The 25,587-nt window shown below is 33.7% G+C and overlaps 1 protein-coding gene across 1 annotated transcript in view; it reads right to left on the minus strand.

Moving 5' to 3' along the window:
• Prp8 (pre-mRNA processing factor 8) overlaps positions 1 to 25,587 on the minus strand; it is a 411,861-nt gene that overhangs the window by 122,008 nt on the left and 264,266 nt on the right. The window contains exons 27-28 of the mRNA XM_090407427.1: positions 18,797 to 18,966; positions 9,836 to 9,965 (exon numbers count right to left, since the gene is read on the minus strand). Of these exons, the coding sequence (XP_090263553.1) occupies positions 9,836 to 9,965; positions 18,797 to 18,966 (300 nt within the window). The remainder of the gene's footprint in view (positions 1 to 9,835; positions 9,966 to 18,796; positions 18,967 to 25,587) is intronic.

Below are 25,587 nucleotides of genomic sequence, written 5' to 3' on the forward strand. Positions count from 1 at the left end.
ACAATTTCGGCTTACAGTAGAGGTCAATTTTTTTTTTTGCATATTCTTAAATAGTTTAAACACTTCTGCATTGGGCAGGAATGAAGTCTGTTGACTTGGAAGGTAAGATACAAATTGAAGTACAGGTAACTCTTGTATAACGCGGATGTTAGGTTCCACAAAAATACCGCGTTATATAAATCGCGTTATGCGAGACTCAAATCACATAGAAAAAGTAGGTTTAGGTTCCCAAGTCGTTTTTTTTTTTTTTTTTTTTTTTTTAAGATTATATAAACAATGACATATTCAGGTAATTCATGCAAGTTAAGAAAACATAAAAACTATGCAACAAATACATAGTAAAAAATTATAAATTGTATGTATACTTCATAGATGTTCTTTATTTATATGTATGCAATAGTTCTTATTGCATACTTCGGTTGGTTTAGTTATGAATTCAAGAAGTCAGTAATAAGACCTTGCTTACCACTATGCTACAATTTTTTATTAAGTTCATAATACGGAACTAAACAAATATCCAATTGTCTCGTAAATTTTCTTCATTGAGAGATCATTATCCATAAAATAACTTTCTTGCCAAGTCTAATCCTATTGCTAATTTCTTTAAACTGAATTCTTTAACGGACTCATCACAATCATAATCTTTGGCAGAACTTTCCCTGCCATTTGGTTCGACGTCATCTATTAATTGTACCAGTTCCTCCTCGTTTAATCCCCCCCCCCCCCCAAACCGGGCAGGACGTCTATAGACGTCCAGATAAATCTGGATAAGATGAATGCTATCTGTTGAAGTTATAAGAAGTGCAGTTCGGTCAGCATGTCCATTAGAAGGTGTGATAAACCCTCCCGCTGAAGAGAAGAGTTAATTGGATTATCTCAAGCTCATAGCTGCATCTCAGTTGTCTATAACAAGGAATGCAGTTCCTCGTTCTATGCTGGGTAACTGAATCCTAGTTATATTGGATAAACTAAAAATATAGAAATTATTTTTATTTTCTCTTTTTATTGTACAAATCAATTTTAATGCCTGGACAAAATAAAGGTTCTTGCATAGTTTCTTCATTTAAATATCGCCTTACCTTGGAACACTAATTTCATTTTTATTTATTTTTATTTTTTTGCTAATTTTTTCTAATCGCTTACTCCACAAAACATTTTCTTTGTTCTCGAAAAAAATTAATTCACAATAATTATTTTAAATATTTGAATTATTTTTGAAAAAAAAAACAGGCTGCGGAGGTTCAAGATTATGTTATATTTTTGTTCAAAATCATGTTTCGAAGAATACTTCACAGATTTCCTGAAGGACCTGCTTGAGCGACTCTGTTTTATAGAGAATAAAATGAAATTCTTTAATCATATCACTAATTTTTTTTCTTTATTTTCTTTATATTGTAATCTTCTTGGTTTTCCTGTATAATTGGTCATTACAAAATGAAATTAACGGTTATGATTTAAATTGATATGTATGCATTTTCTGCTAGTTCAGATATACTAATTGTATCAGATGTGTTATAGTGGCAAAAATAGTAAGAAAATAATCATTTACACTTTCCTTCCAAAACACAAAGAAAGGACATTGTAAATTCACTCAATGAAAAAGAAAATACTACATATTTTTCTTGTGTTATCTGCTTTTTTTTTCTTGTAGTAGAAAGAAGAAATCGCTGCCCATAAGATGGTAGAATAAAAGAGGGCAAAAATCTGTAGATTGATTACATTATAACTAATAGAGATATGTCAGAAAAAATTATTTATGTAAGAGTTCTAACATCAGCAGATTTATATCTGCTGATGTTAGAACATCAGCAGATGTTATTACTCTTGTATAAATGTTATTACTCCTGTATAAATATTTTTTTCTTCCAGTTTAGATACACGGCATTGTTGAAGTAGCTAAACATTTGCTACTATTTACACTAAAATGAATGGACATGTTTCCCCAAGTGATTTACGTTTGTAACAGTTGTCTTGCGAAATTTATAAAATAAATTCTCTGAAATATCTGCAGATTGAATAAGTCTATAATCCCCCCTGTTCCACCAAAAAATAAGATTATGCATATGTTCCTTTTCTCTCAAAAACAATTCAAATCTTCTTTTTCAAGATAATTTAAAGAAATAATTTATAATTTTTCGATAATAAAAATGAAACTGATCATTACAAATTAAGAACTTATTTTAGCATAAATACTGTATCAGCCTGTGAAAGAAATGTCTATATTTATTTCTATGTTAGGATGTCTACTAATCAACAATTGAAAACAAAACACGACATTCTTGATCTAATTCGCACTACAGCTTGAGGCACTTTAGTGTCCCTTCTGGCTAAGTGTCCTCTCTTTTCTTTCTCAATAGCACCCAGAGTAATCTAAGCCTTTACCCTTTTCCTCCAGCTAAGAGGATTACTATCAAATATTTCTAAGACGTAGTATTTCTAAGACGTAGATTACTTCAGAAATAGCAACCAGCATCAGAAGTAGAAGTAAAAATATTTAGATTATTTTAAGAAAAAGAAACAAAAATCTGAAATTTCTACAGAACTTTCTTTTGTGTGGTATGCATATAAGCAGTTTTACACGTTGAAAATATAGCATAGTGTTTCTAAAATTTCAAATAATTTCAGCAGACAGTAGAACAGCTGATTTAAGATGGCAAAGAAAGATTACAGAATTAGAATCTTCATGGTACAACAATATTATTCTCTTATTTCTTTTGTCAAAATGGAGTAATAGATTTTGAATACTATCTGGAAACTTTTTCAAACCTGTAGAAATTAAGAATGGTTATGTAATTGAATTGCAGGAGAAAATAAGGAGGGGGGACATAAGCATTAGAAATTCTTCTAAATAAGCATAAATTTTGAATCATTCTCTATATGATATCCTCCATATTATATTTTCAACATATCTACGGTGGTTACGCACTGGATATTATCGTATCCAGTGCGTAACCCTAAATAAACTGAATAAATGCTGTATTAAATTTGGTATGAAAATCAACAATAAAAAGACGAAATGTGAACTGCGTCCTGAATGGAGAACTTACAGAAGAAGCATAATATTTCAGCTATTTAGGCACAATTTTTAGTAAAGTTGGCAAATTTAAAATTTTAAATATGGAAATAGACAACAGAATTAGCAAAGCTGGTATGGTAAGAAGGAAAAAGAACAAAGTTTCATGGAATTAGAGAAATTATTCAAAACACTAAAACTAGCTGTATACAAGACAGTGTTCGAACCAGTTTTAAAAAATTATGGATCTGAAAGCTGGTTTAGAAAGAAAAAAAAAACACTATCAAAGTCTAGAGACTGCAGATATTAGAGAGAAAGATTAGGAGCGTGAATAGAGGACATCAATGGCAATATCATATTAAAAACAACGATATGAGGAAAGAACTCAACATTCTAGCATTGAACAATTTGTTAATCTCAATACATTAGGTTTTAGTTTATTTTATTTATTTATTTTTTACTGTCAGCAGCTCTTATGTCTTATCAATAATAGAATATATCTCAAAAATGCTAATATTTTGTTGTAAATCAACCTCTTATAACACACACAAGTATTCATTTTTACTCAGGAATTGATAAATTTTTACTACTTCTGTTTTGTCCGAAGACTACAATGAAAATGTCCATGTACCATTAAAGAAACTTTCACTTCAACAGATGCTATAATGCAGAAGCCAGAAAACAGGTGGTTTTGTTTAACACTGAATACAGTAAAAAGACCATTTATGTATTGTGATAGCAAATAAGTTTGTTCAGTTTATGCGTTAGTAAAAGTTTACGCCTTTACGAAATTTATCTTCACTGCAGTTACTTTTCATATCGGTATCAATGCAATATCATTTCAATTTTCTAGCGAATAACATTTTCAGCGAATTTTTTCTGCAATCAATAGTTCGCGAGATGAATTTTTCTGATTTTTCCTCGTGATGAATTGTTCGGTCACGAACAATTCATATGTAAAAATCAGAAAAAGTAATCATTTGGGAAAATAACTCTTTTACTTAATTATTTATACACGAATATAAATATATGCAAAAGAAGAAATCCATCGGAATCAAATCGGGACTGCGCGGTGGCCACAAGCAGTGGGATACGCGCAGTCGCCATAATGTGGAGTTGCTCCATCATGCTGGAAAATGAGGCCCTACACATTCTCAATCTGGGAAACACAAATTTCTCTAGCATATTTAGGTATGCCACTCTCGTAGTCGTCTCCTCATGGAAAAAATGGCTCAACAATGCGATTATGCACGATCGCATTGTTGAGCCATTTTTTCGAACCAACTCGAAAATTCCAAAACAGAAAAATCAACTTTAAGAAACATCTCATCTCTGGAAAATGGAAGACTATAAAAAAACTTGGCGTGAATGTATAAAAAAAAAGTCCTCCATCCTAAACTTATTTTCTACAAAACTGCAGAAACTGAGAAGAGAAAAATTCTACAGCTCATTTAATGAAACTGCTGAAAAAGACGTCAGCATCCTACGTTTATTAAGGATGTCAAGTGCCTTTATCAGGGCGTTTAACCTGAAGGTGAGTTAGCCTGTCTCATACGAGGATGGAAGGTTTTTCCTCTGAAATTATTTCTTTGTTTTTTTCTTGCCGAAAAACAAGCGAACCGAATAGGAAAAACACACAGTGATTTAAGGCCAGTTGCTTCTTCCTTAATTCAAAACAGCTCAACCCAATTCCAATTTCCTTTAGCACTGTGTTTTCTAACTGTGATCTGCCGACCACTAGCATCCTTCAAAAGTCGAATAAGACTTCCAACTGCTGCTCATCTAAATATAACACTAGATGAATATGCTTCTAAAAGGTTTATAGGTTTGTTTTTTAAGACTCTTTATTCATCATTCCTTATTTTATTATTTTCCTTTCCTAGAGAATATTTTAACCTTTTATTTATTTATTTATTATTATTTTTTTTTTTTTTTTAACAAACTGCACCCATCACCTCCTCAAAACCCAGAAATATACCCACACATATACTCATTAGTATTCTTAGCCTATTCCTTCCCTTATTAACTGCAATTACTTGCTTTCAGGGTAATTCGCGAGATAAGTGCATGTGGCACTCCTGTCGTTGAGGAATAACAGAAACAGGAGTGAATAAGTGAAACGTGATTGAAAAATCTTCAGGAATGAATTTTTTTCAAGTTTTCCAATATTTTTACTCTGAATTCCTGTATATTTTATTATTATATTGTGAAAAATATTTACATCAAAGAATCAATTTATTATTATTATTAGTAGTAGTAGTAGTAATATTAATGATTAATACTATTTTCCCTCATCATCCTCAATATAATGATTGTTGGTATAGCAATGCTGCTTTACTAAGGAATAATTACAGAACAATATGGATTCTTATTGTCTTTCTTGTCCGATTTGCCTATTTCCAGGAGGAAAAGCCTAGTCAGTTAATCCTACTAACTTACGTTCAGTAAATTTATTTATTTATTACATTTATTAATGAAAACATTTTATTTGGATTCCGTATTTGAAACTTTTACAAAAAAATGTCGAACCATTCCAGTTTTCAGTTCAGCTATATTCGGGGCGACAAAGAAAAATGTCGAAATTATGTATTACAATAACTTGCTGACTTAGCAGAAGTTTTCAGTACAAGAAGCTGAATGCATGGTTCAGTTTTAGTTCATAATGGATCACTTTTATCATGACATTTCCGTAAAGAAGTTCCGAAATGATATTAGCAACTCTGCTCTGGCTGGATGAAATTAACGAAATTTTTAATTTCAATCGACTATACTTATTGTGCCAAAATTTGGTAGAACGAATTTCTTAGCCTATTCCTCCCCTTATTAACTGCAATTACATGTTTTCGAGGTTATTCGGGAGATAAGTGCATGTGGTACTCCTGTCTTCACTACAGATAAATCGCTAACTGTACAATGAAGCAGGATGTACACTTACATTAAATGCTCTAAAATGCAAGAAAATAATTATTACGCTTCAATGACCGCTTCCATATGTTGTCTGTATCATGAGTAACGTTCCACATTGTTACTGACCATTTTCTAAACAATAGTTTGCAAGAAAAATGACTTTTCGGTGAATTATGAAAGAATTCATCGAAAAATTTTCGGTGAATTGTTTTTTCGACGAATTGCATTTTCGACGAATTGTCGTTCGAGGAATTGGTCATTCGATGAATTGCATTTTCGACGAATTGCCATTCGTTAAATTGTCGTTCGGCGAATTGCTTTTTCGATGAATTGCTGTTCGAGGAATTGCATTCGGTGAATTGTCTTTCGATTAACTGTTTTTTGATGAATTTGCCTGTAACCGGCTGAAACAAAAGACAAAAATTGGTGAGATTGTTCCGAACAATAAATACATAATGTTATATTCAGGCGATGACAATCAAGGAAAAGAAGGAGTAGCCATAGTATTCAACACTAAACACGAGGCTAATCTTCTTGAATGGCAGGCAGTCTCAGGTAGAGTGATGTGGACAAATATGAGAACCGGGAACATGAGAATGAGACTTATTTGTGCAGAAGGTTCTATTAAGGTAGAAGTGGAGAAATTTTTTCAGGCTTTAGAGAAAGCAACTGACACAATGAAAAAGGAAAAGTTGGTCCTTGTTGGGGATCTAAACAGCAGAGTAGGAAGTGATTGTCAGACATACAAAAATATTTTGGGGAAATTTGGAGAAAACAGCAAAGCTAATAATAATGGCAAATACCTGTTGGATTTCTGCTCAGAACATGGACTGGTTATTACTAACACCATGTTCCAACATAAAAATGTGCACAAATTCACATGGAGAGAAGAGGCAAGGAATAAGAAAAATCTCATTGACTATGTTATTGTTGATAGTGATGTTTTCTCCCTGTTGCAGGATATCAGAGTGTACAGAGGATTTGCCATTGGAAGTGATCACTATTTAGTCTTGAGCAGGATAAAATTGAATTTCATATTGAAAAGAATAACATATAAGAAAGTTTTAAAGCAAATAAAAGTTGAGCAGCTCTCAGGTGTGAACTGTAGACTAAAATAAACAAAGATTATTGAAGAAAAAATGAAAGAATTTGAGAACAGGAACCAAACCTTGGAGATTGAGTGGCAAGCCTTTAAGAAAACTCTGATTGATTCAGCCAGAGAGGCATGTGGTGAGGTTGTCTGCAAGAATAGAAAAATCAGAACTCCATGGTGGACACAGGAAGTTAAAGAGGCAGTGAAGGAAAAGAAGAAAGCATATCAAAAGTTCATGGCAAATAAGTAGGCTTGTGCTCTTAGAGAATACAGAGACAAATGTAAGAAAGCTGTTTAGCTTTCTTACATTTGTATTTAGCTAGTTTTACACTGTGTAAAACTAGCTAAATAAAAGTCATGGGAGGACTTTGGAAAGAACATAGAAAATAAATACCAAGAAGGCTGCAAAATATTCTGGAGTTTGTTGAAGAAGCTTAGAAATGAAGGAAAGCGTGCTGTACAAGGAGTTACAGATGATAAAGTTAACATGAAAATGGGAGAAAAAGATATACCTGAAGTATGGAGTAATTACTTCGAAAAATTGCTAAATGAAACAAGCAGTAAGTGATAGCACAGAGGTAAAAAAATACTCAACAGGCATACAGTCAGGAATACATATCCATACTTGAAGTAGAAAAAGCCATCGAAGGCTTGAAATGTGGAAAGAAATGCTGAAGTATGGTGGTATAAAAGTCTTAGAGTGGCTGCACTGCATAGTTCAGAAGGCCTGGACAGAGGGATGAATTTCTGATGATTGGAGTAGAGCTCTCATAGTACCCATATATAAAAAGGGAAAAACTGAAAGTGAGAATTATAGAGGTATTTCCCTACTGAGTGTTCCTGGTAAGATTTATGCCAGTATACTTGAGAAATGGTTGAGAAGAATTGTGGAAGAAAAGCTTGGTAAAGAACAAGCTGGATTCAGACCAAATAGAGGCTGTCATGACTAGATCTTCACTTTATGACAAATAGTTGAGAAAGCATCGGAATATAACAAACATCTGTATTTAAGTTTTGTCTATCTGGAAAAGGCATACGACAAGGTGCCAAGAGAGAAGCTATTCAATACGCTACAGTTATATGATGTCAATGGGGCATTATATCATGCAATACTTAGTCTCTATTTGAGTTGTAAGTCAGCAGTTAGAATTGAAGGAAGTACACTATCCCCTCTGTTATTCATTATCTATATGGACACATTATGAAGGAGTGGTATTAAAATTGGAGATGTTAATGACAGCTCTTTGATTTATGCATATGATGTTATACTTCTAAATAAATCCGGTACAAGTCTGCAAGATTCCCTAACTAAATTGAATAACTGTTGTAATAGATATGGTATGAAGGTCAGTAATAAAATGACAAAGACAACGAAAATGAGCAGAATCGTTGAAAATGTCAACTGTGTCGTGAATTAAATAAGGAAATAGACAACAGAATCAACAAAGCTGATATGGTAGGAAGTCAATTGAATAAATTCATATGGAATAAGAGAGAAATTAGTCAGAACACAAAATTAGCTGTATACAAGACAGTGTTCAAACCAGTTTTAACTTATGGATCTGATAGCATCCAGGAATGTGTTAGCAGAGCTAATCTCAGGTGGTATGGTCACTTAAAAAGAATGGGCGAGGAAAGATTTGCAAAACAAGTGTTCTCTGCTGGGTGGGCAGGAAAATGACCCAGAGTAAGACCAAGATATAGGTGGATTGATACGGTACAAAGTGGCTTAGACGATAGAAATATAAGATCTGATAATGTTGGAGTCTTGAGAAGTAACAGACTGATTTGGAGGAAAATTGTAGATAGGAAATTAATAATGATGTAAATTTTTCATGCAGTACTATCATATCCTATACACCCCTTGAGGTACATGGCAGGAATTTGATGATGATGATGTAAATACAACTCAGAGGATAATTGCAATGCTGAAATGAACATTAATGTGTAATTATAAGGAAGTCATTTTGTCTCTTTACAAGTCTTTCATATGACCTCATGTGGACTGTTGTGCACAGATTTGGTCTCAGGTTTCCAAGGTTATATAGACATGGTGGAGAGGATGCACAGGGGAGTGTTAAAGACTGTTGGAATGTAGATTATGAGGAGAGATGGAGAATTTGTGGACTGCAGACACTAACAAAACAGGAGAAAGAGGAATGATATGATAGTATGTTAATAATATGTCTGTCTAGCAATCTGTTAACATTCTATTCACATTAAACACCCAACCTGCAATTTCTTACCAACTTTTCCAAAATCTTCACCACCACTCCAAAGATACTGATAGGTCAAAATTTAGACAGATCTATCTTTGCATCATCCTTGTGCAAGGCCTTTCCCATTGCAGGAGAGTTGGGTCTACTTCTCCCATGGTGACCCACTCCATCTTGAGAGTGTGTTTACATATTTGTCTGGATGAATGTATGAAGGTGAAAGACAATCACAAACATCCATGCCCTAGGTGGGATTCGAACCTGCAACCTCTTGGCTGGAGAGTGGATGTGCTAACCACCTGGCCGGCACAATGGAATCATCACACATTTTTACCACTCCTGTGAAATATTCCTTGTGCTGAGACTCAAATTATACAGCCAGGTCAGATGAACACTCTTTTAGCATCCAGGTTGATATCTCCATCACTCCCTACTTTCAAATATATACCCTACATACCTTATCTGAGTTTCTTCCCGTCTTATATGCATATCTTTGGTTGTTTTTTTTTCTGTAATCATGTAATCAAGTCTGAATTCATAGAAAAAAAAGGAAGAATAGTTATGAACACATAGAAGTTATAAACAGTTAAAATGCCAAGTACTTACATTTGCTCTATTGATAGTGGGTGACCACCATAATGTAAATCGCCGATTGGGAATCTGATTAAGACCCGATCTCTGTGCATTTGTCAATTTCTTGTATTTCATGGACTCTTCAAATCCACTAGCTTTCTCCCTATAAACACAAAGGATATTATTATGATCTTTAGAAATGTACAGAAAATATCCACACGTCTGCAAGAATAGCCAGAAAAAAAAAGCTCAATCATAGTATGCGGTATTTTTTGCTTTATTAACTAAAAATTCAACTAATTACATTCCATGTATTGCTTTTATTACACAGAATTCCAGAAAATTTAGAAAAATATTATGCTTAGTTAAGCCATAGCAAAGGAAATTTTATGTATTCAATACTATCCAGAATAAAACACTTGAAATCAAACTGCAGTCAACATTCTAATGAACTCACTTATAATAAAGTCCCTAAATGGCATTTTGCTATTTGAAATGAATTCATAATAATGTTTTACAGTATAAACAACAACAACAAAGAAAGGAAAAAATATATTTATTAATCTACCCAACATTTCACATTGGTTTTCTAACCAGCATCATCAGAGCACCCATTATAACTGTGATAGGCACACAGAACTAAACTACATAACTGAGGAAAACTATTTAAATTGTACCTGACAACAGAACTAATGTCCTTACATGTCATCCTCTATTGGTCAGATAATCACAAAGTTAATTTAGAGAAGTCAAGCTATCAGGATTTAAAATGACAGCCACCCAAATCTTTAGTAGTTTATTATTGTGTGCCTATCACATTTATTAAATAAATATTTTTTCCCATAGTGATGTTTCATAATAATGTTCATAAAACATTATTATGAAACATCAACGACACCTAAGTTTAATTAAAATGAAAAGCCAATCTTGAGTTTCACTTACTGGCTATATAACAACATAGGATTTTTATCCCTTTGACACCTAAGTCTTTCTATAAATATTCTAAATGAAATTTGCTATAGCATACCTTTCACCTTTGCAGCTATTATTTGGTTCACTGTAGTAAGAGTTGACTATAACCATTTAGGCAAAATGAAGAATAATTATATATAAATGTTTAGATATCCTGTTTAGAAATTCCTTCAGATTAAATGAGAATTACCAAGTAAGAAAAATAAAGATCTGGAGAGTAAAATTTCCAGATTCTCTAATTTTTTAATTTAACATTTAATGATAGATACACATTTGTCTTCTTCCAGTATCAGTTTGAATCACTCCTAATTTACAACCTCAATATCTGCCCTTTGACTATTTTGAATGTCTTTCCATGGGAGATGAATTTAACTGTCAGGTATGAGACTACCTCCCGGCTTATTGGAGTCTGAATTGGATGGAAAAAGTCCCATCTTAGGTATCTACAGTTGGCTTTTTCAATCCATGATAATAATGTACTACTTTTTATGAGTGGACTTAACAAAAGTTTTCCCTCCTTAGTCCAGCTAACTGAATGTAATCTCATCAATATAGCTAAGAAGATAGTCTTTCACTTGTATCTTAAGTTTTTCAAGAAGCTACATCTTCAACTGTCAGGTATATCTGAATAAATATGACAAATTTTTTCTTCACCTCAATTTTCTGCCCATTTACAGTACTGATGTACTATAGGCTAAACAACTCACATGTATGCCATATTGCAGGGGTGGCCAACTATGTGTCCTTTTGGAGCCAAAATAATTCCAGTAAGACTTAGAAAAGTCAAAACTTTGACTAATACAATAGTATGGGAGTAAGTAAGTGTGTGCATGGCGAGGTGGGTGGTAGGGATGCAGAAGCTATGCCTGCCCGCCACAACACATTAGTTAAACTTCAAGTGCTCATCTATCGGTATCGTTCAAGATATTGTTGCATGAGGTCCATTGACAGTGCTTGTTATCGCTGAACTCTTTTTCAAGTGCTTAGAAATGTCACATAAAAACATAAATATGAAGAGGAACACAGAAGTTTTAGGCCAGAGTGGGAAGAGGAATTTCATTTTGTGAAACGAAAAAGTAAACCAATTGTGTAATAAGCCAAATAACACTTACTCAATTCAAAGCAAGCAATCTCAAAAGTCATTATGACATGCATTACAGTAATTTTAGTAAAGAATTTCCTCTTGGCTCTGATCTGAGGATAACTAAACATTCAACTTTGAAAGAACAACTCAATGGTGAGAGTAAATTTATGTCCGTGTAAATTGATGACCAAATAATTTCAGTTTTTGATCTGGATAATAAAAATAACTACTCAAACTGATTGAACAGTTGCCAGTCTTGGCATAAATTGAATGGAGAATTTCCATTATCAGTGCTGATATTGTAAATAACCAACACCATATTTTGAAAAACTGTACTGCATTTAGTCTGACTGGAGGAATCTATAGATGTTCAGGACAAACCACAACAGCTACATTTGTCTGTTTTGTATCTCATGACCTGAACATCAAGGAAAAGCTATTGGACTTGATAGCGCTGAAAGATACAACATGTGGCTATGACATCAAAGAAGCTCTCGATGTTGTACTTACAAAAGCTTCGGTATCGTGCAAAAAATCATCAGCATTGCAACCGATGATGCTCCTGCTATGAGGGATAAAACTAAAGGGCTCGTGGGGCTCCTTGAGCATGATGAACCATATCCTGCTTTCCTACCTGTACAATGCATTATTCACAAGGAACATCTAGTTGTCAAGTGTTTTAAATTTGAATACGCAATGGAAGTACAGTCATCTCTTGACTTACGTCCGCTCGAAGATACGTCCGTGATCCCATAATGGGATAAATAACATTTTCGACTATACTTTCAAACAAGATGCAAGCAAGCGTAAAGTAAAAAGGCTTTCATTTAGCAACAATGCAGAGGCAGCAGCACATTCAGCAGCAACCTCCCTCGGTAGTCGGCAAGCAGCTTCAACAGTTCCTCTGTTGATTTTGTGTTTCAAAAATAGGTTATCTGTGTATTTATCGTTAAATATTTCGCTATATTTTGTGCAACATGGTCGCTACACACCCAATTAAGAAACTTAGTGAAGAATCACAGAAAAAAGCAAGCAATCAATCTTGAAATGAAGTTGCAAGTTCAACGACAAGGTCCTATCAATGATTGGAAAACCTACTTCCATCATGCATAGAGGACCTGAATCAAAAACGCATGACCGTAACCACTTAGCACTTCAACATGTTGAAGGAGAAAGGAGAGCCCGATTACTACGAACTCAATGCTTCTTCCGGTTGGTTCATGAGATTCAAGCAGCGTTTTGCACTGCATAATGTGAAAATATATGGTGAATATGCAAGTTACGATGAGAAGGCTGCCAAGGAGTTTGTGGAGAAACTGGATAAAATTATTATGGAGGAAAATTATTTGCCATAGCAAATATTTAACATGGATGAGACCTCCTTGTTTTATAAAATAAAATGCCCAAGCAGACAATTAACCCACAAAAAGCTAAAATCTATGCCTGGTTTCAAAGCTCTTAAAGACCATGTTACAATTCTGTTAGGGGTAATGTGGCTGGATATAAACTGAAACTATTTGTGATATGGCACAGTGAGAATCCACAAGCTTTCAAAAACATTAGGAAGCATACTCTTCCAATTCATTAGCAGAGATGTAAGAAGCTGCGGATGACTCAAAAATTGTTTGGGGATGCTTAATCAACTGTAATGCGAGTGAAATGGAAAGCTATTGTGTGAAAGAAAATGTAGAATTTAAACTGTTATTAATTCTAGATAATGCTCCAGGTCACCTGTCTTATATCGGTGATCTACACTAAATTCAAGGTCATGTTTCTCCCTTCAAAGGCTACTTCACTGATCCAACCGACGGATCAGAAAGTTCTAGTAGTGTTTAAGGTTTATTATCTATGGAGAACTTTTTCACAAGCCATTTCTTTTTCACAAACGACCAGACTCCCATGCAATTTTGGAAAGCGTTCAATATTTATCATGCTATTAAAAATATTGCTGTGGCTTGGAATGAAGTGACCTCTCAGTGTATGAGTGACATATTGAAAAAGACATTAAAAAGGTTTGTGCACAATTTCGGAAGTTTTTCTAAATTGAATGAAAAAATAGTGGACCTAGCAAATGATAACGACATAATTCAACTCATAGAAAGTGCCCCTGAAGAACTGACCAACGAAGAATTGGTTGAACTGGAGGAACAGCGAGAAAAAGAAGAGGTGAAAGAGAAACATGAGGTAGTTAAACAATTCACAGTAAAGGGTCTTGCAGAAATGTTTCTCTGCAGTTAGAGATGTTCTCAAAATGGCTGAAGACATGAACCCAAATGTTGAATGCTAATTATTAGTAGGAAAAAAATACACGATGTGTTTCCTTGCTATAAAGAAATTTATGATGAAAAGAAGAAGAGGAATAAGCAAAGCACATTGGACAATTACATTAAAAAAAAATCAAAGGTTACACCAGAAGAGTCGCAGCCTGGTGTGATTGTGGAAGAAGATTTGAATATTCTCCTGTTTTATAGTGGCAGTAATGCACAGTACAGTTTTATAAAGTTTAAAAAATTACAATGACAGCATACTTATTACGGTTAAGTCCCCAACCCCCTATAACTCTGTTGATTTAATGTATCGACTTAGTTCCTGCCAGATGGAATGGAACCTCGACATAAGTCAAGGGATGACTAGTTCTAAGAATTGTCAATTTCATTCATTCAAGTGCTAAAACATACAGAATTTCAAAGCTTTCTAGATGAGTTGAATTGTGATGAGATTCCTAATGAAGTATCGTGGTTTTGCTTAGTAGAGTGGCTCTCATTTAGCAATGTATTAAACAAGTTTTTTTTGTTGTTGTTGTTAGACCCAATCAAACAGTTTCTTAGAGAAGGAGAAAATTTTCCCTCATCTTGAAGACATTCAGTGGTTGTTGCACATGGCATTTTTCACTAATGTTTTCTATCTACAGATATTAAATGCATCACTTCAAGAGAAAGAAAAATTAATAATTAATCTCGCACAGACTGTGCTTAAGCTTCCAAAGCAAACTGCATTTTTTCCAGAGAGACTAAGAAAATAAAACTTATACATGAATAACTAACTCTTATTTAGAAGTATTGGTCAAGTGTTAATAAACTATTTAAGTTTATTAAATAGAAGTCGGCTTCTTCATATCAAATATGAAGAAGCCGACAGCAATAGCTGGCGAAACTAGTTTTGCCGGCTTCTTCAGGGTACATAAGGTAGGCAAAGTAAATTACAAGCTAAACGTTAACTGACAATTCTAATTCAATAACAAAATAGTACTGAGCATGAAACAATACACGTGTCGCGGATACCTGATTTACTTGTTGAGAAACATTTTGTAGTTGCACTGAAGTTCATTTCATGTGTGTTTAGTGATCTGATTAAGGTCTTCCACATATCAGGTAGGATTAAACCTTGGTTCCTATTGAGGTTTTTTGTGGAACAAGTGACTGTAGCTGCTTCTTTGAAGATTCTGGAACGGTAGTTTTCTTCTATATAAGGCATATAACTTTTATTCCTTTCAATAATGTGGTTGGTTGTAGAGAAGTGGGAAGAAAGGCCAGATATATCTTGTCTGTTGTTTCTTACATAACCGATGCGTTCCCTTTGTCTCATTTCCCAACGACCTACTCTTAAATGGCTACCCTAGAAGACTCGTCAACAAGATTCTCTTCTCTGACATACCACAAAGACAACGTGATGTCACCCAATATATCACCACTATAACTATTCCATATGTTGGTACCATTTCCAAAAAACTGGCTCTCCTCCTAAAACCACACAATATTAGAGTGACCTTCAAGTCAGTTGAAACTATTCAGAAATTTCTAAGATCACCGAAAGACTTCAATCCTTTCTAAAAGTATGCAGGAGTTTACAACATCCCTTGTTCCTGTGGTCTTAGTTACATTGGTCATATGTCTAGAAGCTTCGAAATGAGACAAAAGGAACACATAGGTTATGTAAGAAACAACAGACAAGATATATCTGGTCTTTCTCCCCACTTCTCTACAACCAACCACATTATTGAATGGAATAAAAGTTATATGCCTTATATAGAAGAAAACTACCATTCCAGAATCTTCAAAGAAGCAGCTACAGTCGCTCGTTCCACAAAAAAATTCAACAGGAACCGAGGTTTAATCCTACTTAATATATGGAACACCTTAATCAGATCACTAAACACACATGAAATGAACTTCAGTGACAACTACAAAATGTTTCTCAACAAGTAAATCGTGTATCAGCGACATGTGTATTGTTTCACGCTCAGTACTATTTTGTTATTGAATTAGAATTGTCAGTTAACATCTAGCTTGTAATTTACTTTGCCTACCTTATTGTACCGTGAAGAAGCCGATAGCAATAGCCGGCGAAACTAGTTGGTGATTAAATAGTTTATTAACACTTGACCAATACTTCTAAATAAGAGTTAGTTATTCATTAATCTCAGTGGTCAAGAATTATAAATTTCAAAATTTATACATGTCTGCAAGGAGAGCTGCTTTGCATTATGGAAGATACTAAGGCAAAAGATGAGAACTTAAACCACCTTTACCACGAGTTGCCCCAGTCCTGAAAATACTTCAGGCGCAAACTTTGTTTGCTTACACTTGGATAAAGGATTAAACCAAATATATAATTGGTAGCATAGCCAAGCGAGAAAACTTCCATCAACTTATCTAATCCAGAGAATTTTAATAATAAGGTGTGACATCTTTTGGCAACTGGTATAGGTAAATATGACTTCTCCATTACTTCCAACCTAGTATCACCACCTCTGGGTCTGGCTCCCACTGATGAGACCTCAATAAAGGTCGAAACTGGTCTGGGTAGTGGCCCTTCCTTTAATGTATAGCATTAAGGGGCATTATGGGAGATATTAAGGCAAGTGATGAGAACTTATACCACCTTTACCACGAGTTGCCCTAGTCCTGAAAGTACTTCAGGCACAAACTTTGTTTGCTAACGCTTGGATAAAGGATAAAACCCAATACATAATTAGTAGCATAGCCAAGTGAAAACACTTCCATAAACTTATCTCTAATCCAGAGAATTTTAATAATAGGGTGTGACACCCTTTGGCAACTGGTATAGGTAAATATGACTTCTCCATTACTCTCACCTTAGTATCACCACCTCTGGGTCCGGCTTCCACTGATGAGACCTCAATAAAGGTTGAAACCGGTCTGGGTAGTGGCCCTTCCCTTAATGCATAGCATTATACAAGTCTGCAAGGAGATATGCTTTGCATTATGGGAGATACTAAGGCAAGTGATGAGAGCTTATACCACCTTTACCACGAGTTGCCTCAGTCCTGAAAGTACTTCAAAACTTTGTTTGCCTACACTTGGATAAAGGATAAAACCCAATATATAATTAAAACTTTCATTCACTTTGTTTGTCTGAAGAAAATACTGACAAATTCACCAGAGTGGAATTAGAAATGAGATCATATGTTAGCAAATTAAACGACCTGGCCAAAGAACTCAACAACCTATTTTGCGGCCTTTGAGAACTTAAGCCAACGTTCACTTTTTTGGAAAATCCTTTCCTCATGAACATGCTTGCGCATGGTGATGGATGTTGCAGCTGCAGAACTGGAGTGTTTGGAATTTGAGGATGAAGAACTGAAGCTAGTGAAGCAATGTGGGTGTTGAGTTTTGGAAGCAAGTTCCGAACCAATAGTATCCAACACTTAAGCAATGTGCCAGGAAACTGATCTTCATTTTTGGGACCACATATTTCCACGTATTTCTGTGAAGTGCTATATTTGACTCTTAAATTAATTAAATCTAAATATAGATTTGTTTTAAATGATGAACATTTGAATGAGCTAGTAAGAACTGTTTTGACTAATTACACACCTAATTTTAAGGGGCTAAGAAAATGGATACAAGGAAGGTCTCTACTAGTAAATAAGTAACTAAAATTACTGTTTCAACTTTAAAATTATTCTAATCGTTCAAAGTAAACCAAATTTTAAGAGGCTAAGAAAATAGATACAAGGAAGGCCTCTACTAGTAAATAAGTAACTAAAATTATGTTTCAACTTTAAAATTATTTTAATCATTCAAAATAAACCTCATTTAATGTGTTTCAAATTAAACTTTTTTTATTGTAGTAATTTTTATTAATCCTGTTTTTCTCTCCCTCTTCTCTCTTTTTTTTTTTTTATTTTTGTCTCCTCTTCTCTTTTAATTTTTTTCCTAGTAGAGCGTGATGAGCCGCATAACACGTGGATGCAAGCTGCATGCAGCTCGTGAACCATGTTGCAGCCACCCCTGATATATGGGAATACTTGAAGGGGGAAAAACTTTACAAGTTGGGATCTGACTTTTGTGCAATATTTGACAAATTGCAACTATACACAATGTAGTGAATAAGAAGTTTTCAGTCTGTAGGGCAGGAATAACAAATTCAACCTTTTGGCTTCCAAAATCACTGAATTTAATACTTTTCCCCTCTTCTTCTCCAGGGGTTATATTAAAGATAGTGATGTACAGACAAAATGAAGTAGATAGTGAAAATACTAAAACATCACTACATCTGTGTTGGGGCTAAAACTGATTAAAAAAATGTTAATAGATAAATGTCGACATTTACTTATTAACATGACCTTTTAGAGCATCTCTTCGTTTGACTGTATTATTTATTCTAATATGATAGTTTTGAAAATACAGACTCCTAACCAATATGAATTAATGGGCAGTCCATATTTAATTAATTTACACACTATAGAGATGACATTTTCAATGTTCAAAATCCAGATTACTTTGGTTGCATATTCAAATTCCAAAGAAATAACTTTAAAAATTATTTTATTAGAAACTCATGATTTTTTTCTTGTAGTTTTCAATACACACAGGTCAGACCATTTGTTTGAGTTTATTAAAAGTTAATTATATGCAAGTATAGATGGGGGAAGGGAAATGAAAAGAAGAATTTAAAGCTGTATTCAAACTTACCAAAATAGACCTTCCCAGGTAGGAAAATAAGTGCCTTTGAATAACGTGTGTTCTAGAATTCCTTCAACACCACCTAGTGCCTGAATCATGTCTGTTCTGTAATTATTCAGGTTCCAAAGTTTTCCATCATGACGCTGGTGAGTCCACCAAAATGGATTTTGCTTTAATACCTGTATTAAAGAAAATGTAATGCTATTAAATCAGAATTAGAAATAATAAATGAAGGACTTTAACATAAATGCAGTCATGTATGAGCATATATATATATATATATACACACATATAAAACAAAAGAACTATATGCAACTCTCTTTGTACTGTATGTTATACTATAACACCAAATCAAGAATGTAGTCTCATTTGAATGTTTATAGATCTTGCTTAAAAAGTCATAATCATCTTTTATGACCCACAAACACAGATATTTCTTAAAATGAAATAATTGTGAAATCTAGAAATACAACAATGATAAAGTGATATTTTCCCTGTGAAATGGATTTAATGATTAAGTGCCTTCATGACTTTCAGAAAAATTTGCAATTGGTTGCACATATGCTGCATACTATTTCGTGAGTGCGCGCGTGAGCACACGCACACACAGCAGGAGATGACAAAGAAATGGAGCTAAATGAGGAATTGGATAAGTACCAGATCGACATAATAGGGCTGACTGAAACAAAAAAGAAAAACTGAGATCTTTCTAAGCAACAAATACAAAATGCTATACTCAGACAATAATAATTAAGGAGTAGCTATAGTATTCAACACTAAATATGAGGCTACTCTTCTTAATTGGCAGACAGTATCAAGTAGAGTGATGTGGGCAAATATCAGAATGGAAAGTTGCACAAAGAGACTTATTTGTGCCTATGGTCCCACAGAAGGTCCTACTAAGGTAGAAGTGGAAGAATTGAGGCTTTAGAGAAAGCAACTGACACAATGAAAAAGAAAAGTTGGTTCTTGTTGGAGATCTAAATAGCAGAGTAGGAGATGATTGTTAGACATACAAAAATATTTGGGGAAAATTTTGAGAAAAGAGCAAAGCTAATAATAATGGCAAATACGTGCAGGATTTCTACTCAGGATATGGACTGGTTATTACTAACACAATATTCCAACATAAAAATGTGCATAAATTCACATGGGGAGAAGAGACAAGGAATAAGAAAACTCTCATCGACTATGTTATTGTTGATAGTGATGTTTTTTTCACTGGTGCAGGACACTAAAGTGTACAGAGAATTTGAAATTGGAGGTGATCACTATTTAGTCTTGAGAAAGATAAAATTGAATTTCATATTGAAAAGAATAACATGTAAGAAAGTTTTAAAGTGAACAAAAGTTGAGCAGATCTCGTATGAATTGTAAACTAAAATAAACAAATATTATTGAAGAAAAAACGAAAGAGTTTGATAACAGGAACCAAACCTTGGAGATTCAGCGGCAAGCCCTGAAGAAAACATTGATTGATTCAGCCAGAGAGGCATGCGGTGAGGTTGTCTGCAAGGATAGAAAAATCAGAACTCCATGGTGCACATTGGAAGTTAAAGAGGCAGTGAAGGAAAAGAAGTAAGCATATCAAAAGTTCCTGGCAAATAAGTCAACTTGAGCTCTTAGAGAATACAGAGACAAATGTAAGAAAGCTAAACAAAAGTCATGGGGAAACTTTGGTAAGAACATAGAAAATAATATCAAGAAGTCAGCAAGATATTCTGGAGGTTGTTGAAGAAGCTCGGAAATGGAAGAAAGAGTGCTGTAAAAGGAATTAGAGATGGTAAATGTGACATGAAAACTGGAGAAAAAGATGTCCTTAATGAATGGAGTAATTACTTTGAAAAAGTGATAAATGAAACAAAAGTGACAGCACAGTGATAAAAAACACTCAACAGGCATGAATCAGGAACACATATCAATAATTGAAGTTGAAAAAGCCATCAAAATCCTGAAATGTGGAAAGGCAGCAGGAGTAGATGATATTTGACCAGAAATGCTCAAGTATGGAGTTAAAGTTTTGCAGTGGCTGCGCTGCATATTTCAGAAGGCCTGGAGAGAGGGACGAATTCCAGATGATTGGAGTAGAACTCTCATAGTACCCATATAAAAAAGTGAAATAAAACTGAATGTGAGAATTACAGAAGTATTTCCCTACTGAGTCTTCCTAGTAATTACAGTATGAAGGTGTCATACTGTAAATGGTCGAAAAGGATTGTGGAAGGGAAGATTGGTGAAGAACAAGCTGGATTCAGACCAAATAGAGGCTGCCAGGATCAGATTTTCACTCATGGGAATATAACAAAGATCTGTACTTAAGTGTTGCAGACCTGCAAAAGGCATCTGAGAGGTGCCAAGAGAAAAGCTGTTCAAAACTTTACAGGTATATGGTGTTGATGGGGCATTATAACAAGCAATACTTAGCCTTTGAGTTGCAAGTCAGCAGATAGAATTGAAGGAAGTACAGGAAGATGGTTTGATGTTAAATCTGGTATTAGACAAGGATGTACATTATCCCTCTGTTATTCATAATCCATATGGATCACATTATGAAGGAAAGCAGTACTAAACCTGATATCAAAATTGGAGATGTTAATCTCAGCTCTTTACTTTATGCTATATGACGATGTTATACTTTTAAATAAATCCAGTACAAGTCTGCAAGATTCCCCGCAGACTATTTAAAAATTTTAATTAAATCTAAAACTTAGACTAATTTGAATAACTGTTGTAATAAATTTGGAATGAAAATCAGCAATAGCAAGACAAATACAATGAAAATAGACAAAAACATTGAAAATATCAACTGCATCCTGAATGGATAACCTATAGAACAAGTAAAACATTTCAGCTACTTAGGCATGATTTTTAGTGAAGATGGTAAATGAAATATGGAAATCGATAACAGAATGAACAAAGCTGGTGTGGTAGGAAGTCTACTGAATAAATTTATATAGCATAAGAGAGAAATTACTCAAAACACTAAATTAGCTGTATACAAGACAGTGTTCAAACCAATTTTAACTTATGGATCTGAGAGCCAGGAAAGAAAAAAAGCACTTGACCAAAGACTTGAGACCACAGATATGAGAGTTCTGAGAAAGATTAAGGGCATGAACAGATGTCATCAATGGCACCTTGTTTTCAATATCATATTAAAAACGAGGATATTAGGAAAGAACTTGACATTTTTAGTAGAGCTGATCTCAGATGGTATGATCACTTAACCAGAATGGGAAAGGAAAGAAGTGTTCTTTGCCAGGTTTGCAGGAAAAAGACTCAGAGAAAGACTAAGATATAGGTGAATAGTACATTAAAAAGTGTCTTAGAAGACAGAAATATAAAATCTGATCATATTGGAGTCTTGACAGATAACAGATTGATTTGGAGGAAAATTGTTGATAGGAAGTTAGTAACGATGTAAGTTCTTCATGTAGTACTATCATAATATCCTGTAACATCTCATCATCAAATTCCTGACGTGTACCCTTGAGGGTACATGTCAGGAATTTGATGATGTTATTTAGTACAGAAAATGAAATTTCAGAAGAAGTCATATGATTTCATCAACATGAAATTTTATAAAAGAAACATATCACAAAGAGGAATCCCATTTAGTGTATTTCAAAAAATCAAAATTAGCACATAACAGAGAATAAATATCCTGTAAGATAATTTTGTAGGTCACACAGGCTTTAATACCCATTCTTTCATACTTGCAGTAAAACTCAAATATAAAAAGGAAACTTCAATTTTGGAAAGACTGCAGGTTTGATTCCTATTATTGGTTAAAAACAAATAATGAAATAATGAATTGTATAACGATAAAAATCAATCAGGACATATTTACATATGTTTAAAAATAACATAAATTAAAAATAATTTACATTATTTCTGCGTAGTCCAGAAACCCTGTCTCTGAACATGGCACATTTTCGAGCCATTTCAAGTGTCTGATCAAGAAGGGTGGTAGTCTCACAACGTTATGAAATTCATCTCCCACCTAAAGACAATCACAAATATCCATGCCCACAGCACAGATATTTGGAGATACTTTAACCACTTGGCCAACCAGGCTGTCATTTGCTGATAATGTGAATTATGGGAAGGTGACGGGGCATATCTTATAATGCAGAATTCCTGCAGGCTGATTTGAACAGACTGGTTCTTTGGGAAAATGATAATGAACATCGTTTCAATGTTAGTAAGTGCAAGGTATATGCATTCTGAATTCAGGACATTACAGATTAAGTATTACATTAATTGGAATTTGCTACAAGTGGTTGATGAAGCCAGAGACCTTTAACAATCAGGTCAGATAACTGGATTATCTAAGATGAATTTAATGAGTTGGTATATAAGAAGTCTTTAGACAGCATGCTTACTGAAACCATTTTGTAAAAATAAGGTTTTGAAAAATAAGAATCATCATCTCATTAGTAATGAGGAAGAATCTTGTTCCCAGTGTTGCAATTATGCACAATTTTTGAGGTCTGTAATTATGAAATCTCTGTCATGTCAGTCCATCAATATGGGTTAGTTTGAAAGAAAAAAACGTGAAGCTGAGGTGTTCAAGGAACTCAAAAAGTAATAACTGCCAGTGGCTCCAGATTAAAAAAAAATGTCAATATACTTTTCCACATCATTTTAGATTTGCGATGGTATTCTTCCCAAACTTTTTTTTTTAAAAATATTTGTAAGGATTTGCTAAAACAAGAAAAAGAGGACTGCTCATAACTAGCCTTGAGTTTTGTTTATATAAGGAATCATTGTAAATATACCCAAATGAGATACAGTGTTTTAGAAATACCATAATTTTCTTGAAAATTTATCAGCTGAGGCAACAGTTGAAAAAAAAAAAAAAAAGTTGTATCAAACTGACTGAAATGTATATCTGTTCATCAAAAATGATGTTGCTGATGGTAGAGTTGAAGTATTCCAAGTTTTTAATGAAACACAGCAACTGTTCAGGCATTTTGGTAGTTTAGCTAGCTGTTTTGCAAGATGATATGTAAGGAGAGTCTTATACCTTTAACTATTGGGCAGAGAGTAATGCCTTTGTGAATTTTAGTAGCCCTGTACAGGAATGAGAGAAGAGGGAAGAAATTAGAGTGCAAGGCTAGTATCTCTGATGAATATATAAGTAGTTTTTAGTACATTCTTGGTGTGATTTTCAAACTCTCTAGTAGTAACATGATTTAGTATAGTGTATGTATCCATTTTAAGGAGTTGTCTGATTTTGTTGTCATACTCCTCTGTATTGAGAATAACTGTAGCAGTGCCATTATCTTTTGGAACGTTACCTATTTTTTGTTTTTTAACCTTCTTAGGGCAGCTCTTTCTAGAGGCATAAGATCGTTTGCTGAAGTTCTGCATTTTTCACTGCAAGAACAAATTTAAAATGGGCCAAAGAAACTTCTTGTGGAGTTAAGAAAGAAATAGTGCATTCAATTTTAAAAGTAGTTCTTTTGGTACTTTTTTCTGGGAGACAAACTGCAAGATTGAGATCTTTGCTAAGAACAAGTTGCTCTCCTGTAGATAACACATATTTTGACTGTTAAAATGATTTTTTCCTATGAAAACAAAAAAAAAAAAAAAAAAAACTGATCACAAGGTTTTTTAAGATGTGTATTTACTCAGCTTTTAAGATATTAAACTTTTTAATAAGGCTGGCTTAATTTTATTCATAAATTCTATCCACTTGTATGTTAAACATATACAGTTGCATTCTGCCATAAAGTATCATCTAATCTATTTTCAATATCATCCACCAGATTGTTTCCAGTCTTTTAGTTTACTAAGGGATTTTGTGTTCATTCAATAGTGCTATTTTTGTTTTATCATAAATTCTTGAAGCTCTTGGGGTGTAAAACTTCTTTTTAAAATTAATGAATTCAGGAATAATTCCGGAATCCTTACATTGTCTTAGGAATAATAACCTGTTGACACCTTTTGCAATCTTGTGTCTAGCTCTCCAATGTTCTATGTAGTCTACACTCAGTATAGTATAGTTGAACGTATATCTTGCCAGTACATGGATAAATATATGACAATTTAAAGGGAATAGATCATTAGAAGCACAGAAATAACTAGTTTATTCAGAGACAGAATGTTTTGTATTAATTAAATAAGATGTTTTCAGGTGTATGAAAGAAAATCAATGGATAGACAAACAGCAAAAGATTAGTAAGGTGACTACAACTAACAGAATTATGTAGGATTCTAATAGCTTTAAATTATATGTGAACACAAATTTATTGTACACGTGAATGTTCTCATTTGAGTCTCTGACTAGTAAAGCTAGAAGGCATTCAGATAAATTAATAAATTTATTAATAAATCTGGAGGCCTGGATTGGAAAAATAGAGGAATTATGGTAAATGGAATGAATTAATCACCAATGATTTTTTGATGACATTGGTATTTTAGGAAACTCTGCAGAAGAACTTCAACAAATGATCAATGAATTGGTTTCTAGAGCAGGGTTTTTAGATCATGGAAAATAAAATTTTAAATATATGTAAAAAATTTTAAAAAATATATATAACCTACATAATCACTGATCACTTTCAAAACTTGACAAGTTTCTTAGTGCATACATCAGATTATACAGTTAACCTGTAACTCTGAGAAATTCGAAAGAGATGGAGTCGTATACTCCATCTCTTTCGAAATACATATATCAATAAAGGGAATCATTGAATCATTCTCTCTGTGCTTTTTTTGTTGCAATAATAATTCTTAATTGTCATAAACCACATTTCTTTCTTCTTTTTCAGTAATATTAACCAATATACGGG

This window comes from Typopeltis vanoorti, chromosome 17, assembly GCF_054136105.1.
Source record: "Typopeltis vanoorti isolate ZY-2024b chromosome 17, IOZ_Tvanoo_1.0, whole genome shotgun sequence".
Taxonomy (NCBI): domain Eukaryota; kingdom Metazoa; phylum Arthropoda; class Arachnida; order Uropygi; family Thelyphonidae; genus Typopeltis; species Typopeltis vanoorti.